This window comes from Antechinus flavipes, chromosome X (genome assembly GCF_016432865.1).
Source record: "Antechinus flavipes isolate AdamAnt ecotype Samford, QLD, Australia chromosome X, AdamAnt_v2, whole genome shotgun sequence".
NCBI lineage: Eukaryota > Metazoa > Chordata > Mammalia > Dasyuromorphia > Dasyuridae > Antechinus > Antechinus flavipes.
The window spans coordinates 40,424,220-40,441,107 of record NC_067404.1 but is presented as its reverse complement, the minus strand read 5'-3'; the positions used below and the strand labels follow the sequence as shown (position 1 = coordinate 40,441,107).

Genomic DNA, 16,888 nt, shown 5'->3' with positions numbered 1-16,888 from the left:
AGGAGGAGAAGTAGGGGGATGGTGTGTATGTGGCAGGGGCGGGGTTGAGGGAGAAGGAAGGGGGGCAGAAAGGAGGTACAGACTGCAACTTAACATTTTCCTGAAAGTAAAGATATATAAATTACGGTAAAATATAATATGCAGAACTACAAAACCACCAAAACATTTGTATTAAACACAAGACAATGCTCCTGAGAGTGTTGGGTCATCCAGGATGTAGTAAGCTTGTTCACAACACTGAATCTCTGAGAGCTTAACAGTAAAGGGATGAGTGTTATTTAGAGGTTTTTAACAGGGACTGGAAGCAGATTTTTTCCTTCTTAATCACAATATTTACCAGTTTGTAAGTCAGTTTGGATGCTTCTTTACCACTTTGCATATATCGAGGAGAAAATAAAACAAAGCCACAGAAAGCTTAAAGAAAATTATTAAAGGAAACAGAAATAACACTGCCAAGAAATCCTGTCACACTGACAGTTCCACAACCCAAAGGAAAAATAACATACACAATAAGACCCAGGTAACCCCATGAAAGTACTCAAGGTGACCGTGGAGTAGTATCGCCTCGGCTAGGAGCTTGATTTTAACAGGGTTGAACTGGGATAAAGGCAAGAAGTAGCTTCCTGAAGAAAGATCTTTAGATGGGATCCAGTGACTTCCGGGAGCAGAGTGTTTAGAGATCTGGCCAAAGAGAAAACAGTGAGAGGAAAAACTGAGTCTGGAGGGTTCTGGTTATACAGCACCTCGCCTGCCCCTTAGTTTTCTACTACTTCAGTACTACATAAAACCTTTCTCCTTGTCCTCATTGTCTGCAACTCCCGCCCCTCACCTCTTCGCTGCCAAGGCAATACTCCCAAGAAAGAAAGCCAAAATTACTTTGGAGAGGGCAAACCAGATACTGAGGAACCTAGGACCCATAGTACCCAAATTGGGTCAGCCAAAGGAAGCAGGGATGTTTGGCCACAAGAGTAGACTTGAGGAACTGGAGAGAGGTTTCAGGGGCCTGAAATACTTTCACCTGGAGAAAGGTTCTAACCCCTTCTGCTTGGCCCCAGGGATAAGAAATTTGACATAAGAAAGTCCCAACAATTAAAACCATCCAAAAAGAAAATGGGGTGCTTCTTTCCTCTCATAGGAGGCATTCAGAGGCAACTAGCTGGTATAGTGAGTAGAGATCAGGGCCTGGAGTCAGGAAAACCAGAGTACAAATTTGGCCTCACACACTTAAAAGATGGGTGGCTCTGGCTGTTACCTTACCTCGGCAAGCCTCAGTCACCTCATCAGTGAAAAGCAGCAATAGCAGCTACTCTTCAAGGTTGTGAGGATTAAATTAAATATGAGAAATTCTTAGTGCACTGGCACATGGTAGGCACTTACAACCTTATTTGCTCATTTCCTTCCTCTCGCCCTTTTGTGAAGACACAAGGATGCAATTTGAAAGGAAAGACTTTAAAAAATCATGGCAGAAGCAGGATGACTTTGTATTGGGGATACTACATTAGGAGACAGGGAGAGGCCCCGTGATTTCCTTGGTACCGGGAATTCCCAGATGAGGGGACTCCTACCATGGCCGGCAGCAAGTTTTCTGTAACTTCTAAGGCTAGAGAGCTGCCAGAAAATCGAGAGGTTCAGTGAATTGCAAGGAGATCCACAGCCACGGAGAGGTAGAGATGGCACTTCAACTATATTGCCTCTCTCTGAGGATGCGCTGAAAGGATTACTGCACCCAGCAGGAGGATGGCCTGGATGAACCCTCAGGTCACTTCTAACACTAAGCTGTGCTAAGGCTTGAATATACTATGATTTTTTTACTTTGACAGGCCTAAATTCACATATTAAGATTCACTGGGTACCCAAGTCCCTTAATAGCTCCAATAAAGAAGCCTTCTTGAAAGACTAAATGATAATAGTCAACCTATTTTTATTTTAGTATTGGCAGCCCATTAAAAAACTCATTCTGACATTGCTGTTGTGGCCCAGGTACTGAGGACAAAGGACTCCCTTTCTTTCTCAGAAGGCAAGGGGGCAGGGTTCTTATTCTTTTTGTGTGTCAGAGACCCCTTTGGCTGTCCATCTATACTGGGGAAGTCAATGGACCCCTGTTCAAAATCAGATTAAAATCAGAAAATGCCAAATTTCAGAGCTTAGTGGAAACCGTTATTTTTTCTCCCTAAATTCATGAATCCCTTGAAATCTATCCATGGATCCTGCTTTGAAGGTCTATCAGCAACTAATAAGCCCTGGATGAGTCTGCCCTCGTATAGCCATGCCATCTATAAAGCTGCACCTATGTTTCACAGCTTTTTATGCCCCACCAGAGTACTGCCATCATTTGACTACAAACTTCAAACACAACCTTTGCGACTCACCCTTTACCTTGTTTTTCCTAATTTGGGGGTCTTCAAAACACCAATCATGCGGTACATTTTTAACAGCATTTTGCTCGACCATGAATGATCGCACAGTTAGGATCTGGCATGTTTGTTTTTAAAATGCAATTGCTGTTTTTCTCATGACTGGGGAAGTGTTCAAGCAGAAGGTGACTGCTCCTCAGCCTTCTGAGAATGACCTCTGACAGTTCTGTATAATGTATACCCAAGAGATTAGAGGACCACAAGGTACAAGTTGAAAGTTGGGCTAAGAAGCTGCTCAGAGTATACACCTGGGTAATGAAGGTAGGAGAGCATACAGAGGAAGTAACCCCCCTTTAAAAAATAGCACCATGGGTATTCCAACAAACACCAGGGACTTGTGTTTTAGTAAGAACAGACACCCGAAGAAAATCATCTATAGGTTATGGAGCCTCACCCAGGAGGTGATGGGCCAAGAGGGTCTCAATCTTCTCCACCGTGGGCACGCTAAACAAGAAAGACCCCAAACACTTTCCAAAAACCAAGCAAATCCATTTTCTATTACCCTTGGTTTTGTTTATTACAAAGCTTTTTCTCTTTTCAGATTTCAATTTTCTTAACTAGACACATTCAAAGATGTGTTACTTAAAGAGGATACCCAAAGGCTCATTTTCACTATGATACTTTTACATTTTGCATTTTAATGTTTAACGAATGTATTCAGTTTATTGATAGAAAAGGAATCAAGATATTCCCACAAAACCCTAATGTCCTGAATGAACTGAAGCAATCACCTCACAATCATTTTTCTGTCCTTATTTATAATGTAGAAACCAGGTGGGGTAGAAAGAGCACTGATAGAACTAGAGTCCCGGCTTCTATTCCTACCTCTGCCACTCATTTCCCATAAGACCTCTGGCAAATAAACTCTCTGGACCTCAGTTCCCTTGTCTGTGATATCTCAGAGTTGCTATGGGAACCAAATGCGACAACATACATAAAAGCGCTCAACTTCAAGGATCAAGGAGTATGTCCCGCACTGATGAAGATCACCACCTAGCCACAACGCGACACATTTTCTTTGGAAGCTGCTGTGGCTGAAAAGATGATTATTCTGTTACACACCTGGTCATCACAGCCTCTCTCCAAGCTTAGCTGGACTGATCCTTGGAAAGATAGATGCAAAGTCCACTGCAAGGCCCACATCTGAAGCCTCCCTAGCTTGGTATTCCCCGCCAAAACTTGTGCTTCATAGGCACAATCTTTGAGCACCTAGGCTTCCCTCAACACTAGCTAGGACTGAGGCACCAAAGGACAACTTTTGGGAAAGTTGTATTAGATCCAATACAAACGTAAGCTATCATCGTCATTAAAACACAAAGAGAGAAATGACAAGTGAAAGAGACAAATGATTTAGCTCTATAGAAAGCAGCCTTTGTGTTACCTGTATTGCTTCCTCTAGTTGTGGTCAAAGAATTAATCACTACATCCTCCTCAAAGGCTACCTTGGGACCTGGAGCAAATGTAGCAGCATCTCTTGAGTTTTGAGGATAGCTTTTTGAAGGAGTGTTGCTGGGATTCAATTTGGAAGATTTGGCATGAACTCCATGTTCGACAATCTCCTCAAAAATCCATTTGTTGGATTTTCCATTCAAGTTTGATGTGTGCTCAGTTTCCTCAATAGCCACAATTTCTGAGTTTGGAGTAACCGTGTCTTTGGCAGAAAGGCTGGAGAAAGATGCTTTAATTAAATGTCTTATCTAGTCAAATACCAATATTTTATTGGGGAAAAAAGACCTTTGCCCTCTGAGTGTACCCCTAATGTGACAATATAAAAATATGAATGTGTGGTCCCATCACAGATGGGCCTCAACTTACAAACAGGACAAACAATGCAATGGATTAACCCCATAAATAGTATAAAGGGGAAGGCTGATTTCCAGCTCATTTAACCCATAATCAAACTGAGCCCTTTCTAACATCGTTTCTATAGGGAAAAGCATCCAGAATTTATTTAGGGATGCAAGGAAGAGATCTCTCCCTTGCCAAAGTCCTAGAGAGGACTTATACGAGAATTCTAAGGGCTAGGGCGGCGAAGTAGGCTGGGACTGAGGACAAATCTAGCTTTCACAGCAATGGGGATGGAGGAAGAGGGTACAAGGGTTGGAGCTGGGCCTGGGGAGCTTCTAGCAACTTCCAGTACTGCTCCATAGGAAAAGAAATAGGCAGAGTGTTCCATAGTGTGTGTGGCAATCCCTCAGTAACTGGTTACAATCAAAGTTGTGACAGGAATAGGGGGGAGGATTCTGGAGCTGGGAAGGCAAGGGCTATGAAAGACTATCCGTTTTAATTTTCACAGCATAAGTGGCCATTCACTCAGTTTGGTGAAGGAATAAGTAGCCTAATGCCTATTTTAATCTGCCTAGAGTAACAAGTATATAATGATATTATACCAAGCTACCATTAAATATTCTGAAATTAGAGCAAACTATCCACAAATAGGGAAAAAATGTTATACAATTAGTGTGTACACTGTAAAGATGACTTGATCAGCTGTGCTAGGGCCAGGGAATCTAAAGCAGAGGGAGTATTTCCTTCTAAGGAGAGCAAGAAGCAAAGGGAAGTTGTGCTTTCCCTGTTTCTGAAAGGCAGGAAAAGCAGTAAAGTCTCTATCCCAAATAGAAGCTTCCATGGAAGTATATTTGAGCAAAAAATTGCTAAAAACAGAGCTTTCAGAACTGTCTTAAAGAATTGAAAAGTGTTGCTGTGAACTCTTAACCATTCCCACTGCCTCTGTCAGCAGAAGGTTTTGCAGGAACTCCCTGATAGCCATTACTTACTTTATATCAAGTCCTCTTATCATTTAAAAAAAAAAACAAAGCAACTCAAATAAGTGAATTAATAATTTCATAAAAAACATCTCATCCTACCTCTCCCCAAAAGCTCTATTTTCTAAAGGTGACTAACCTGCGATCTGTTGCCGGAGTCATATGCAAATAAGCCCTATTTCCTGGCTCTGCGGCCATCTCATCACCATTGGTGACGAGTCCTTCGCTCTCATCGCTGGCTGCGGTTTCAGCTTGTTTTGTGTAAGTCGGGTTCTGAGCATGAAGCCCTCCTGCGACCTTGACATCATCAGGTGAATTCATTTTAGTGATGTTGGCTGAGAAGAAAAAAAGATGAACATCCTATTTGAGTTTTCAGATCAACTATAATAAGATACTAGGTAGATGGTAGTGTTTTATTAGATGAGAGGTAAAATGAGAAAGCTGAAGCTGTGCTTAGGAGCAACCAGTACTACCTCAGAGTAGGCCTCCCGTTAAATACTGATGGACCCTCTCTAGCTATGTGGCAGTACACAGGACAGAAGACAGTTATTAAGAGCTGCCCTCGAGAACCAAATATGACAGGGACCAATTATGATCACCGCCTTTCTGATCCCATAAAAGACACCTGTGATGGACCTGTCCATTTTCTCTCTTCTGTACAGAATGTGGAAAAAGCCTGAATATGACTACATTTCTTTATACCAAGGGCTCTTAACATGGAGTCCACAGACACCCGAGACATCTGTAGAATAAGGGGATTAACAACCTTTATGGGCAAAATGTGCATCTTTTCACTAACCTCTAAATAAAATCTGGGATCCTTTTAGTTAAAATTTTTTAAAAATGTCATTCTGAAAAGGATTTCCCTACATGGCCAAAGCGGTCCAGGACACAGAAGGCAAAGAACCCTGGCCTTTTTCTTGAGATCTCAGAGCCTGAATACTTGCATGGTGAAGAATGAAAAAGAGATAGTCTTTACTTAACAACCCCCTCCATCCTCTGGGTAGGCCGTACTTAATTTGTCAAACCTTATACAGATACAGTCATGAAAAGCTTTATCTGGTAAAATCCTATCAATGGTCTCTAACCTATTAAATTACTTCAAACTCAGTAATGTCCAATTTCCTCTTCTGTAAAATGGGAGATAATACCTCTGCTTTTAACTACCCTACAGGACTTTTGCAATCCTTGAAGAACTTTGCAAACAGAGGTTATGATTATTACTATGATTACAATCATTCCCCAGCATTCTAAATGATTATTACAGGAGATAAACAGGTAAATGGAGGGATACCCAGTGGGTCCACTGTTTCCAGACTTCCTTCGTCTGCTTCATCGGCATCGTCCTCGTCAATGGCCTCATTCTTGGACTTCTCTTCACTCTGTAACCAAGTAACACAAGACTGGGCTCAGGAACTTCTTGCTATCAAATCACCTCTGTTACTTCAGAGTTCACCTTTCTAAGGTAATTGGGTATTTTCTTCATTTAGATTAAAAGCTAATCGCCTATGAGTCGAAGGAGGGCAGATATGGCCCACTTAACGAGTCCCAAGAGAGCAGCAGCCAGGTTCTAGTGAGTGGATTACAGGGGTAGTTTCAGTCTGCCAGAATTTTAGGCTCAGTCACAAGCAGAAGGAATAATCCGATAAAGGTATGTATATTGAGACACTAGCCAGGTGGCTTTTCCATGGCAAGAGGTAGATGCTTTTGTCCTAATGAAAAACATCTGGTCCTCAAAGTTTCTCCGGGAGGTAGTGCTCTTCTACCTGCAATTATACACAGGTATTGCTTTTCAGAAATAAGCCAGCAAAATTCGTCTCGCTTTTCATGTTGATTGACCATTTTTATGAATTAGAAATGGGGAAAAAGCCAACACATACAAAACTTCACTACACCACAAAAAGAGACTTGTAGGTAGAAGAGTAGACAATTCTGCAAGCTCGGTCACCTTCCCATATGGCAGCCTTATCATCACAACTCTATTCACTAAGAGTGTCACCATGGTGCAGTGGAAAGACATTTCCACAGAATCAAGAGATCAAGAATGTGACTCTCAGGCAAGTCACTTCTCTGAGCTTCATCTATAAGAAGGAGAAGATGAGAACAGGATTTAGAGCTCAATTTCAATCCAGATCATCTGACTCCAAAGCCAGTGCCCTTTTTACACCACAATACCTTAGAGACATGTTCTCACTATTAATTCACTGATATATAAGGACATTACAAGTGCAGAATTTAACCAACCTAATTTAAGGGAGCACATTGTGGTGTAATGGATAACCCAAGAGGCAGGAAAACCTGGATTCAAGTTCCCTCTTAGACACATCCTGGCCATATGACCGTCCTCTAAGCCAGAGGTTCACCAGGCAGGCAGAACCAGATTAAAATATAATTGGGAAATAAAGAAAAATACAAATTGTGGTTTTCTAAGTTAATACATGATCCACAGGATTGCTACCGTTCAATTCAGTTGCCCCTTTTCCATTTAAGTCTGACTCCATTGCTCTATGGGGCCAACCTACATTAGTAGAAAGAATCCTGGGTAGTCAGGGACTCTCTGAGAGTCCAGTGAAATCAGAAATCTAACCCCTAACCTATCCCCCTAAGCATAGGTTAAGAACTTCATTCATCTTACTGCAAAGTTAACCTCTGATTTAAAAAAAGGTTTTAAATCATCAAGTTTGCAATGAGAATTGCCATTTAGCAGGCTGAAACTAATGAAAAGATATTTTGATTTCACGTACTTTCCTGGATGGCTAGAAAGCCCCTTCCTCCTTCAATGCTCTGTCTTTCCGAATAAAAATTGTCCTGATCCAAACTGGGTTAGGCACAAGAATGATCAAAAAGAGAAGTCAAGTAAAGCAGAGAAAGACTCAATTGCTGTTGAGGAGTTTAATGTCTCCTTTGGGAAGAAAAACTGATGACTAAAGAATAGGACCAAATCAATCAGCCTCACTCTATTTAGAAGACTGAAATGAGTCTGATTATAATTAAACTGCCCATCTTACAAAGCACTTTCCCTCTACAGGTATAGTAGAAGAGCCATTGTCCCTATTTTCCAAGTGGGGAAACTGAAGCTCAGAGAGGTGAAAGCACTTGCCCTCAATCACATAGCAAGAATTGTGGAAGCTAGAAATCAAAAGACTAGGGCCATTTGTAAATCTCCAGTCAATATGCACTTAACTCAATGCTTCCTATGTGCCAGTTTATTTCCCAAGCACTGGGGATACAAAGAAAGGCAAAAGCAGGGTCCCTGACCTCAAGGAGCTCACATTCTGATGGGAAAAACAATATACGAACAAGTGTTCATACAAGAGAAAGAAGATCAATGAAAGATCATCACTTGGAACAGGGGAAACTGCAAAAGTTCCTCAGAAGATGGGATGCAAGTTGAGTTCTGAAGGAAGCCAGAAGTTAAGGAGGGAAAGCTTTCTGGGCATGGGATACAATCTGGAAAAACATTTGTTAGGAGATATTTTGTTTTCTAAAAAGCAGTAAAAGGGCTGGTGTCACTGGAATGTAAAGTACATAAAAAGTGGGGGACTGGAAAGTAGAAAGGGCCCAGTGGAAGATTTGGGAGTCTCAAATGGAATCTATCAAGCAAAGGAAAAAACAGACCTGTGTTTTGGGGATATCACTGGAACCTCAAGGGAGGATGGACTGGAATGAGGAGGGACATGAGATAGGCAGTCCTGCCAGCAATAGTCCACGACCCAAAGAAAGGCCCCAGGCTTAGGATTAACTCCAGAAAAGTGCAAACCCCTCCTGGCTTGGCTCTGCAGAAACATCAAGTGAGGACCCCTGGGGTGAGCTTGAGGTTGACTGGAGCCTCAGCCTGAATCACAGAGACTTTCATCTCCCATAGAACATGAGGACTCGGGGTCTGAGTCCTCAACCTCAGCCGATTAGGAATGCCAGGCCCTGCTGTGCCATGCCGAGGCCCTGGGCGGGAAGGGACCAGCACACGGGGAATACAGATGGGGCAGGGATGCTTCTGGCTGTGGGCATTTGCTGGAGGGAGGAGTTCTTGGTTTGGGGTTCCAGGTCAGAGGGGAAAAATAAAGTGAAGCCAGAAGCAACATCCCCTCCCACCCCAGGATTAGAAGTGTATACACTAATATGCTCATTAAAAAATAATGATGATGATAATCAGGCAAAGACAAAAGAAACGAATCATAGAAAATTACTACAGGAATATAGACGATGGGGATTCATCCTCAGAGGAGGACAATGATGTAAAAAAAGTCTCTTCTATCCCAAAGAGTAATGTTAAATGGCTCCCTGCCCAGAAAGAATTTATAGAAGATTTTTAAAAAGCACTTTAAAAATGAAATGTGAGATACTGAGGAAAAATTTTAAAAATCTAAGAAAAACAAGATTATGAATAAAATAATTAACTAGAAAAGCAGACACAGTTTCTTAAAGAAAAAAATAATTCTTGGAAAATTGGAATTGGGCAAAGGGAAGCCAGTGAAGTTATGATACAACAAGAAATATCAAAAACAAAATATAAAGAATGAAAAAAATGGAACAATGTGAAACATCTTATAAGAAAAAACAACAGATAGGGAGAACCAATCAAGAAGAGAATATATAAGAAAAATGGAACTACCTGAAAGCTGTGACCAAAAAAAGAACCTTGCCACATTAATGCAAGAAAATTGTCCTGGAGTGATACAAATAAAGAGAAAGTAAAAATAGAAAAAAATCCCCCAATTATCATGTCAATGACATCCTTTGTGGAAAACACATAGGAATATTACTGCTAAATTTCAAAACCCCCAGATTAAAGAGAAAAGTTTTCAAGAAACATGAAAAAATTCAAATATACTGGAGTTACAACTAGCATTGTAGAGGAGTGATCAGCAGTCACAATAAACCGTAAGACTACAGGTCCTGGAATCATATCTACCAACAATGAAAAGTATTGAGCCTGTGGCCAAAAATACCATATGCAGCAAAATTATCTATAATCTCAAACAAAAAAAAACTTGCAGATTTTCAGGACTTTCTTTTAACCAATCCCGAACCCAATAGAAAATTTAACATATAAGAGCCAACATCCAAGATCACTTTCAAGGAACTCAACATGGACAAACTGTTTTTTACATGGAAATCTATACTATATGCTTAAGGGTGGCATCAACAATTGGGTAGCGCAAAAGAAAAAGTGGAACAGAGTTAAAGTAAAAATGGTAATTATGTTATACAAATGAGGTGCAGAAGAATAGACACAGAAGCATTAAAGGGGGAAGGAGGGCTCAGCTCTGAAAACCTATTCATATGGATTCAATAGACAACACTACATGTATACTGTGCAGGGTATAGTATCCTCCAAAATCTATAAAGAAATAAGGGGAGAGGGATGGGCAGAGGAGGAAACAAAAGGTGAGGGAAGAAGACAAGAGAGGGATCTATGGATGGGGGCCAGATTGAGTAACAGGAAGGCAAGTTAAGGAGCACAATTAAAGTAGAAGATTTAGCAGGTATTGGAAAGGGGTTTGTGTGTGTGTGTGTGTGTGTGTGTGTGTGTGTGTGTGTGTGTGTGTCGAGGTGGGTATGTGTGTGTGTATGTGTATGTATAATCTATGTGTATATATACATAAATATATTCCTGCTTAACTATAGCCTGCTTGAAGTAGTAGGGAGGATGAAATAGGAAAAGAAGATAAAGTTCTGTTGTAAGCAGAGAACAAAAGAACAACCTACAAGGAAGTAAAGAAAAGATGGACCCTCATGAATATAATTTCTTCTACTATTATATATCCTCTCTTGAACTGGTAATTTCATGTTATATATTTTGTATCCTCCCTGATGTTGTGCTGGGCACATGACAATTTTCTGTTCTGTTTTCTTCTCCTTTTTTATTGTTTTTTAAAATAAAATTTTTTAAAGTTTAAATGAAGGAAAAAAAAGATGAACCTCGAGTACATTCTCAAACTGCTATTCTTAAGCAATACTGGTACAGTTTCCATATGGTAAGACAGCTAAAATTCTAGGGCTGGGATTCTTAACTGAAGATCAATGACTTATTTTTTAAATATTCTGATAATTATTTCAATATCATTGGTTTCTTTTGCAATCTAATGTTTTGAACTTTACGCATTTGTAAACATGATTCTGAGAAGGGGCCTATCAATAGGCATCATCACCAGGTGAATTGCCCAAGGGACCTGGGACCCAAAAAAAGGTTCAGATAATGTGCTTGAGAGTCCTTGTGGGTTTCTTTTCCCCAAGTTCTCTTCATTTCATTTCAGTTTAATTCAAAAACTTTTAGTGAGCACTTATTATGTGCTAGGCATTGGAAATATAAAGACAAAATTAAGATGTTCCATGTTCATAAACAGCTTCTCTCCTACTGGGAAGAAGCAATATGCACACAGACACGAAAATGTCAAATACATAATGATTCTGGGGGAGGGAAGCAGCGTCACCAATCACTTGTGGAACCTGGAAAATGCTCTTCAAGGAGGTAGGAGGTATGTGGGCACAAGCCACAAGCAGCACAAATATAGGAGACAGAGGTCACTGATGAAACATAGCAAGTAGGTCAAGTTGACCTAAATATCTGGAGCATGTGAATGTGTAATCTGAGTCAGCTGATTGAGGGATAAGAAGATAAATGTAAACAGGAACAGGCTTACCTGCTCCGAATTCTGTTCCACCTTTCTGGTTCTCTTCATAATTTCTTCAATTCTCTGTTAGTAGAAAAAAGTACAAGTATACATTTCTGAAACAAAACTATAAAACAGCGATAAAAAATAAATTGACGGAACTGAAACAGGAGGTTGTTAAACTGATCATCTTTGGCAAGCTGTTTCATCATCCTGTTCTGTCAAATTGATACAAATGACCTAAGAAGCTGGGCCCCTAATTGCCTTTCTTACTGTTCTAATTATACAGCACTCTGAATGCCAATCACTTTGTTTCTCATTTTAATTTAGCAAATCAAATGATAATTTTCACACATAATTTTGCAGAACAGAAAGATCATTATTTAGCACAAGTAAAGATTATTGCCAATAAATAACTGATGTTTTTGAAGTAATCTCAAATTATCTTGCCAGCTATGACATGCATATTAACAATAGTAGCTAAGGGTGAATCGAAAGTTTTAGTGTAGTTTTAAGCTTCAATAGTTTTGATCTGCACTAAGACTTCTGGGACACCCATGAGAGTGCTTTCAGATTTGCAAAACGTTTCACCTACATTATCTCATTGGATTGATTTTTCACAACCACCATATAATGTGGGTACTATTATTATCCCTATTTTAGAGACAAGATAGCAGAAGATGAAAGAGGTTAAACGACTTGTTTGGGTCACATAGCTTATAAATGTCTGAGGCAAGGTTCAAATTCATATCTTTCTGAGTCTAAATCTGGCACCTGACTCTTTAAATTTGAAGCATGCTCTCTTATGTCATGTATTGCTGAAAGAAACTTTGTTAACAAAAGGGGAACTCGTGAAGAAAATCGAGAAATGCATTTTAGTACTTGGATCCTCTCAGCATGACACAAGCTTCCTTGCCCTCCAAGGTGAGGCTGACTGGGGCCCCCTACTTTCTTAGTCTGTATAAGGCACTCATTCACCCACCTCAGGACATGAAGACCAAGGGAGAGGCTTTCCTCATCATCATCAGGGAACAGCTTTCCTCATCCTCAGCTGACTAGGCCTTATAAACCCTTGGAATGGTGGGTCCAACATCTAGCCTGCCCATAAGAAGCCCATAACTAAGCCAATACCATTGCCTTCTCCTCAGCTGTTATCAAAACTGCCTTTGGGTCAAAATTCTCAGTTTCCTTGATTCTTTCCAGGTCCAAGGCCCTTTTATAAAAAAAGAAACTATTTTCAGAGGATCCTATTTGTGGAGACACCACTATAATGATTGTACCTCACCAACTGCACAGGCAGCTACCAACATTCCACCAAGAACAGAGGAGGAAGAAGGGAAGAGAGGAGCATCTTCTGCATAGTGCCATCAAAGGCCCTTGTCAAGAAGGTGGGGAAGAACGAGGACACAACACTTGCCTATTGGTCTCGGCAATGATTGTTTAAACAAAGCATTTAGCCTCATCACCTGACTGACCTTTTTTCTCTCCAGACGCTCTTGGACACTCTGCTCCATGATCCTTTCCCGTTCTCGCCTCTGCCTCTCAGCTTCCTCCTGGGCCTTTGCCTCAGCTTCCTCCTTCTATGGTAAGTAGGAAAATGACATCAAAGGCACACCATTCAGTTTTAGAGAAATCTGATTACAACAGAAGAAGAGCTCTGGGATCTGCTCACTCAACAATTTTGGTGATTAGAAGATTACTGTACAAGAACATGACATTCAAAGAAATAACGCTACAGAGTACAGTTGTTCATTGTTTCATGGAACAATGTAGATCCAAGCTATGCAATATGGCAGCTGTAAGCCAACTGACACTGGGGTTAGTTGACACTGCTAGAATAAAAGTCCAAAGTCATACTGTGACCCATCAAACTTGTACTTTGGGTGAGAAGTCAAATGATATGCGTGGATATTGGTTATTATAACAAAATGACATTGACTGGTGGGCAGTGTGCTTGTGTACCACATACAGATCACTAATTCTATAAAACAATAGCGTATAATAAACTATGACTTAACACTGAAATTATACTACTGAATAGAATTTCTCTATTCATCTTTCTTTGAGATTCCAGATAAAACCTCAGGCACTTGGGTCTAGGGTACTAAACCTCGATTATCACAGCATTGTAAGTGTGAAAGAGTGATAGCAAAGTTTAAGTTACTAGAACTGTAGATGAATCAACAAGTTTACTTGTTTATCAAGTTATCAAGTTACTGTAAAACCGGAAAATCTTATTACATCAATATGGCAGTTTTTGTAGAAATATGAGCTCTCCACTAATATGCTAAATCAGAGCCAAAATTCCTAAGTCTTCCAGAAGTTTTTAAAAGGTTCTCAATGTGAATGTCACTTCCACAATATAGATAATTCTATTTTGCAAGACTTAAGACCAAGAAGAAGAAGAAGTATGAAGTGGACTGTTGGGAACAAAAATCTCTAAGAGCCCAGTGCCGCAAAGAATTGGGATGATCTGTTATATTCATTCCTATGTGTTTACACTCTGCTCCATTCCAGCCAAACTAGAGTACTCTCTGTTCCCTAAATACAGCCTATAATTCCTTGTCTTTGTGTCTTTGCTCATGCTAAGTGTAGATGAGATGGACTCGGCTCTTTTCAACAATGAAGTGATTCAAGGCAATTCCAATAGAATTGTGATGGAGAGAGTCATCTGCATCCAGACAGAGAACTATGGAGACTATATATGGATCAAAGCATAGTATTTTCACCTTTTTTGTTGTTGTTCGTTTACTTTTTCCCCTCATTTTCCCCCTGTCCATCTGCTTTTTCTTGGAAAGCATGACAAATATGGAAATATGTTTAAAAGGATTACACATTTAACCTACATCAGATTGCTGTCTTAGAGAGGGTTCAAGAAGGAAGGGAGGGAGAAAAAATTGCAACACAAAGTTTTGCAAAGGTGAATGCTGAAAATTATCTTCACATGTATTTGGAAAAATAAAAAACTATTAAAAAAAGATTATGAGCTCAAGAAAAGAAACTACTTCTTTCTTTCTTTCAACAATTACTTCTTTATAACACACATCTTCACAAGCACTGAATTTCATGGGCCTGAGACAGTAATTATTACAACTAAAGAAAGAATAATTGGACACAACAGCTGATTTCAGTTTTTTCTGTTAGTCTGGCAAATACAATCTTTGTGAAAACTTCCAAATAGTACTTAATTTTTAAGGCTCCTGGGTAACAAATGTATAAAATAATCTAAGCTTACATTTCATTGAACATATAAGGGGAAAGAGTACTAGGTAAGATATGCACTACGAAAAGGAGACAGGAAGCTTATCAGTAAGCACACATGACACAGTAAGGTATTTCCTAAGTCACCTGCTGCTGGAGTTCAGTCAGACGCTCCTGTTCCTCTTCTGTCTTCTTCTGCTGCTGTTCTTCCTCAAGTCGCATTTTTGCATCATCTTTAATGGCTTTCTTTTCAATATCTTCTTTTACTTTCCTAGTTATAAAAGCAAAACTTTTACAGATTAGCTAATCTTTAAATGGCTTTTGGTGGTATTATCTTTTCCTAAAATATGGTTCCAGAAGTGTTTTTTTAAAAACACAGGCAAAAGACTCATTTCAGAATTACTCTATACACTTTATCCCTTTCCTGTAATTTACATTATTGTCACTGATACTCCCCCCCACTCTACCACCCCACACAATCCTTTGCCATAAACTAAATTCTCGGACCTTGAACAAGGCCTCATAAGGAAAATGTCTTCATCCACAGACCAGGGATTACATTTGTACTACCTAAAACGGTAGCTGGAAGAAGTACAGAAGAATATATGTGAAAAGCTAAACAAATCTAAGTTATTATTTCCCTACATTCCCAACAGATAAAATTTTGCCTGTACCTATTTGTTACAAAGGAGAGTTCTACTGTGGAATGAGAAAAGTTAATGAAGGACTGAGAATTTTTTTTTAATTACTGCACACTGTCCCCATTTTTTTTTTCAGGAAAACGGATTTTGCAGAGAAGATCAATTCTTACACAAATATTTAATAATAAATGACAATGCTATGTTGTTGTTCAGTCTCTTCAATCACATCTGACTTACTGTAACCCCACATTTGGGGTTTTCCCTCACAAGGACAGTAGAGTGATTGGCCATTTCCTCCTCTAGCTCATTTTACAGATGAGGAAACTAAGGCAAATACAGATTATGTGATTCGCCTAGGATCATACAGCTATTAAATGTCAAGGCTGGATTTAGACTCAAGTTCTAACTCCAGGAACAGTGCTCCAATTACTGAGTCAGTAGCTAACCTGACACAGTACATTAAAAACATGAAGTATTTCATTCGATCCCATAATAACCCTAATGATATAGGTGCTACAGTCATTATTCCTATCATACACAAAAAGCAACTATGGCTCAGAAAATTTAAATGACTTGCATATGGTCACAAGCTAACAAGTGTCAAGAGACTGGATCTGAATCTGGATGTTCCTCTCAAATTTTATTGTCCACTAATTTAAATTACTGTCTTATGCAATGTTACACATATTCTCATCTCTGCCTTTGTTCATGAAGATGCCCTCTTCTTCCCTAGGCTTCCAAATGTAGCACAAATCCCTCCTCCTTTCAGAAGGTATTCATTTCTCTCTATAGTTCCAACAATCATACTACACCAATTTAACACAATCATACTCTTCCGTATAGCTGAGTAATTGTTTCTTGTAAATCTTATCCACGCAACAAAATCATCCTCCCCGAGGACAGAGACTGTCTCATATGTTGTAATCTTGCTAGCAAATTAGTAAGAAAACTAATGCAATTTTAGGCTACGTTAAGTAAGTTCTAGTGTCTAGGACTAAAGACCTAACAGTCCTGAACTCTGATCGAGGAGAACCACTATCTGGAATGTCAAATTCAGCTTGGGATGCCATATTTTAGCAAGGACATTGACTCAAGGAGTCTTTCAAATTGTGAAAAGGGAGAGATACACAATAACAACTGGTTGTCTCTGAAATGCGACTTGTAAATATAGAGCTGTACATGAAGTATAAGTACTGTTACAATATAAATATAATTTATCATTTAAATGATCAAAATTATACTTGTTTCCCATC

At 39.6% G+C, this 16,888-nt stretch overlaps 1 protein-coding gene across 9 annotated transcripts in view; it reads right to left on the bottom strand.

Annotated features, from left to right (window-relative positions):
* Positions 1 to 409: 409 nt before the first annotated feature.
* The window catches only part of MAP7D3 (MAP7 domain containing 3), a 77,810-nt gene continuing 61,331 nt past the window's right edge, over positions 410 to 16,888 (bottom strand). For all 9 annotated transcript variants that reach the window (XM_051967856.1, XM_051967855.1, XM_051967858.1 and 6 more), the window contains 7 exons: positions 15,142 to 15,265; positions 13,269 to 13,373; positions 11,824 to 11,877; positions 6,474 to 6,561; positions 5,319 to 5,514; positions 3,796 to 4,079; positions 410 to 681 (listed from right to left, as the gene is read on the bottom strand). In XM_051967856.1, coding sequence (XP_051823816.1) covers positions 674 to 681; positions 3,796 to 4,079; positions 5,319 to 5,514; positions 6,474 to 6,561; positions 11,824 to 11,877; positions 13,269 to 13,373; positions 15,142 to 15,265 — 859 coding nt within the window. In that variant the 3' untranslated portion in view covers positions 410 to 673. The remainder of the gene's footprint in view (positions 682 to 3,795; positions 4,080 to 5,318; positions 5,515 to 6,473; positions 6,562 to 11,823; positions 11,878 to 13,268; positions 13,374 to 15,141; positions 15,266 to 16,888) is intronic.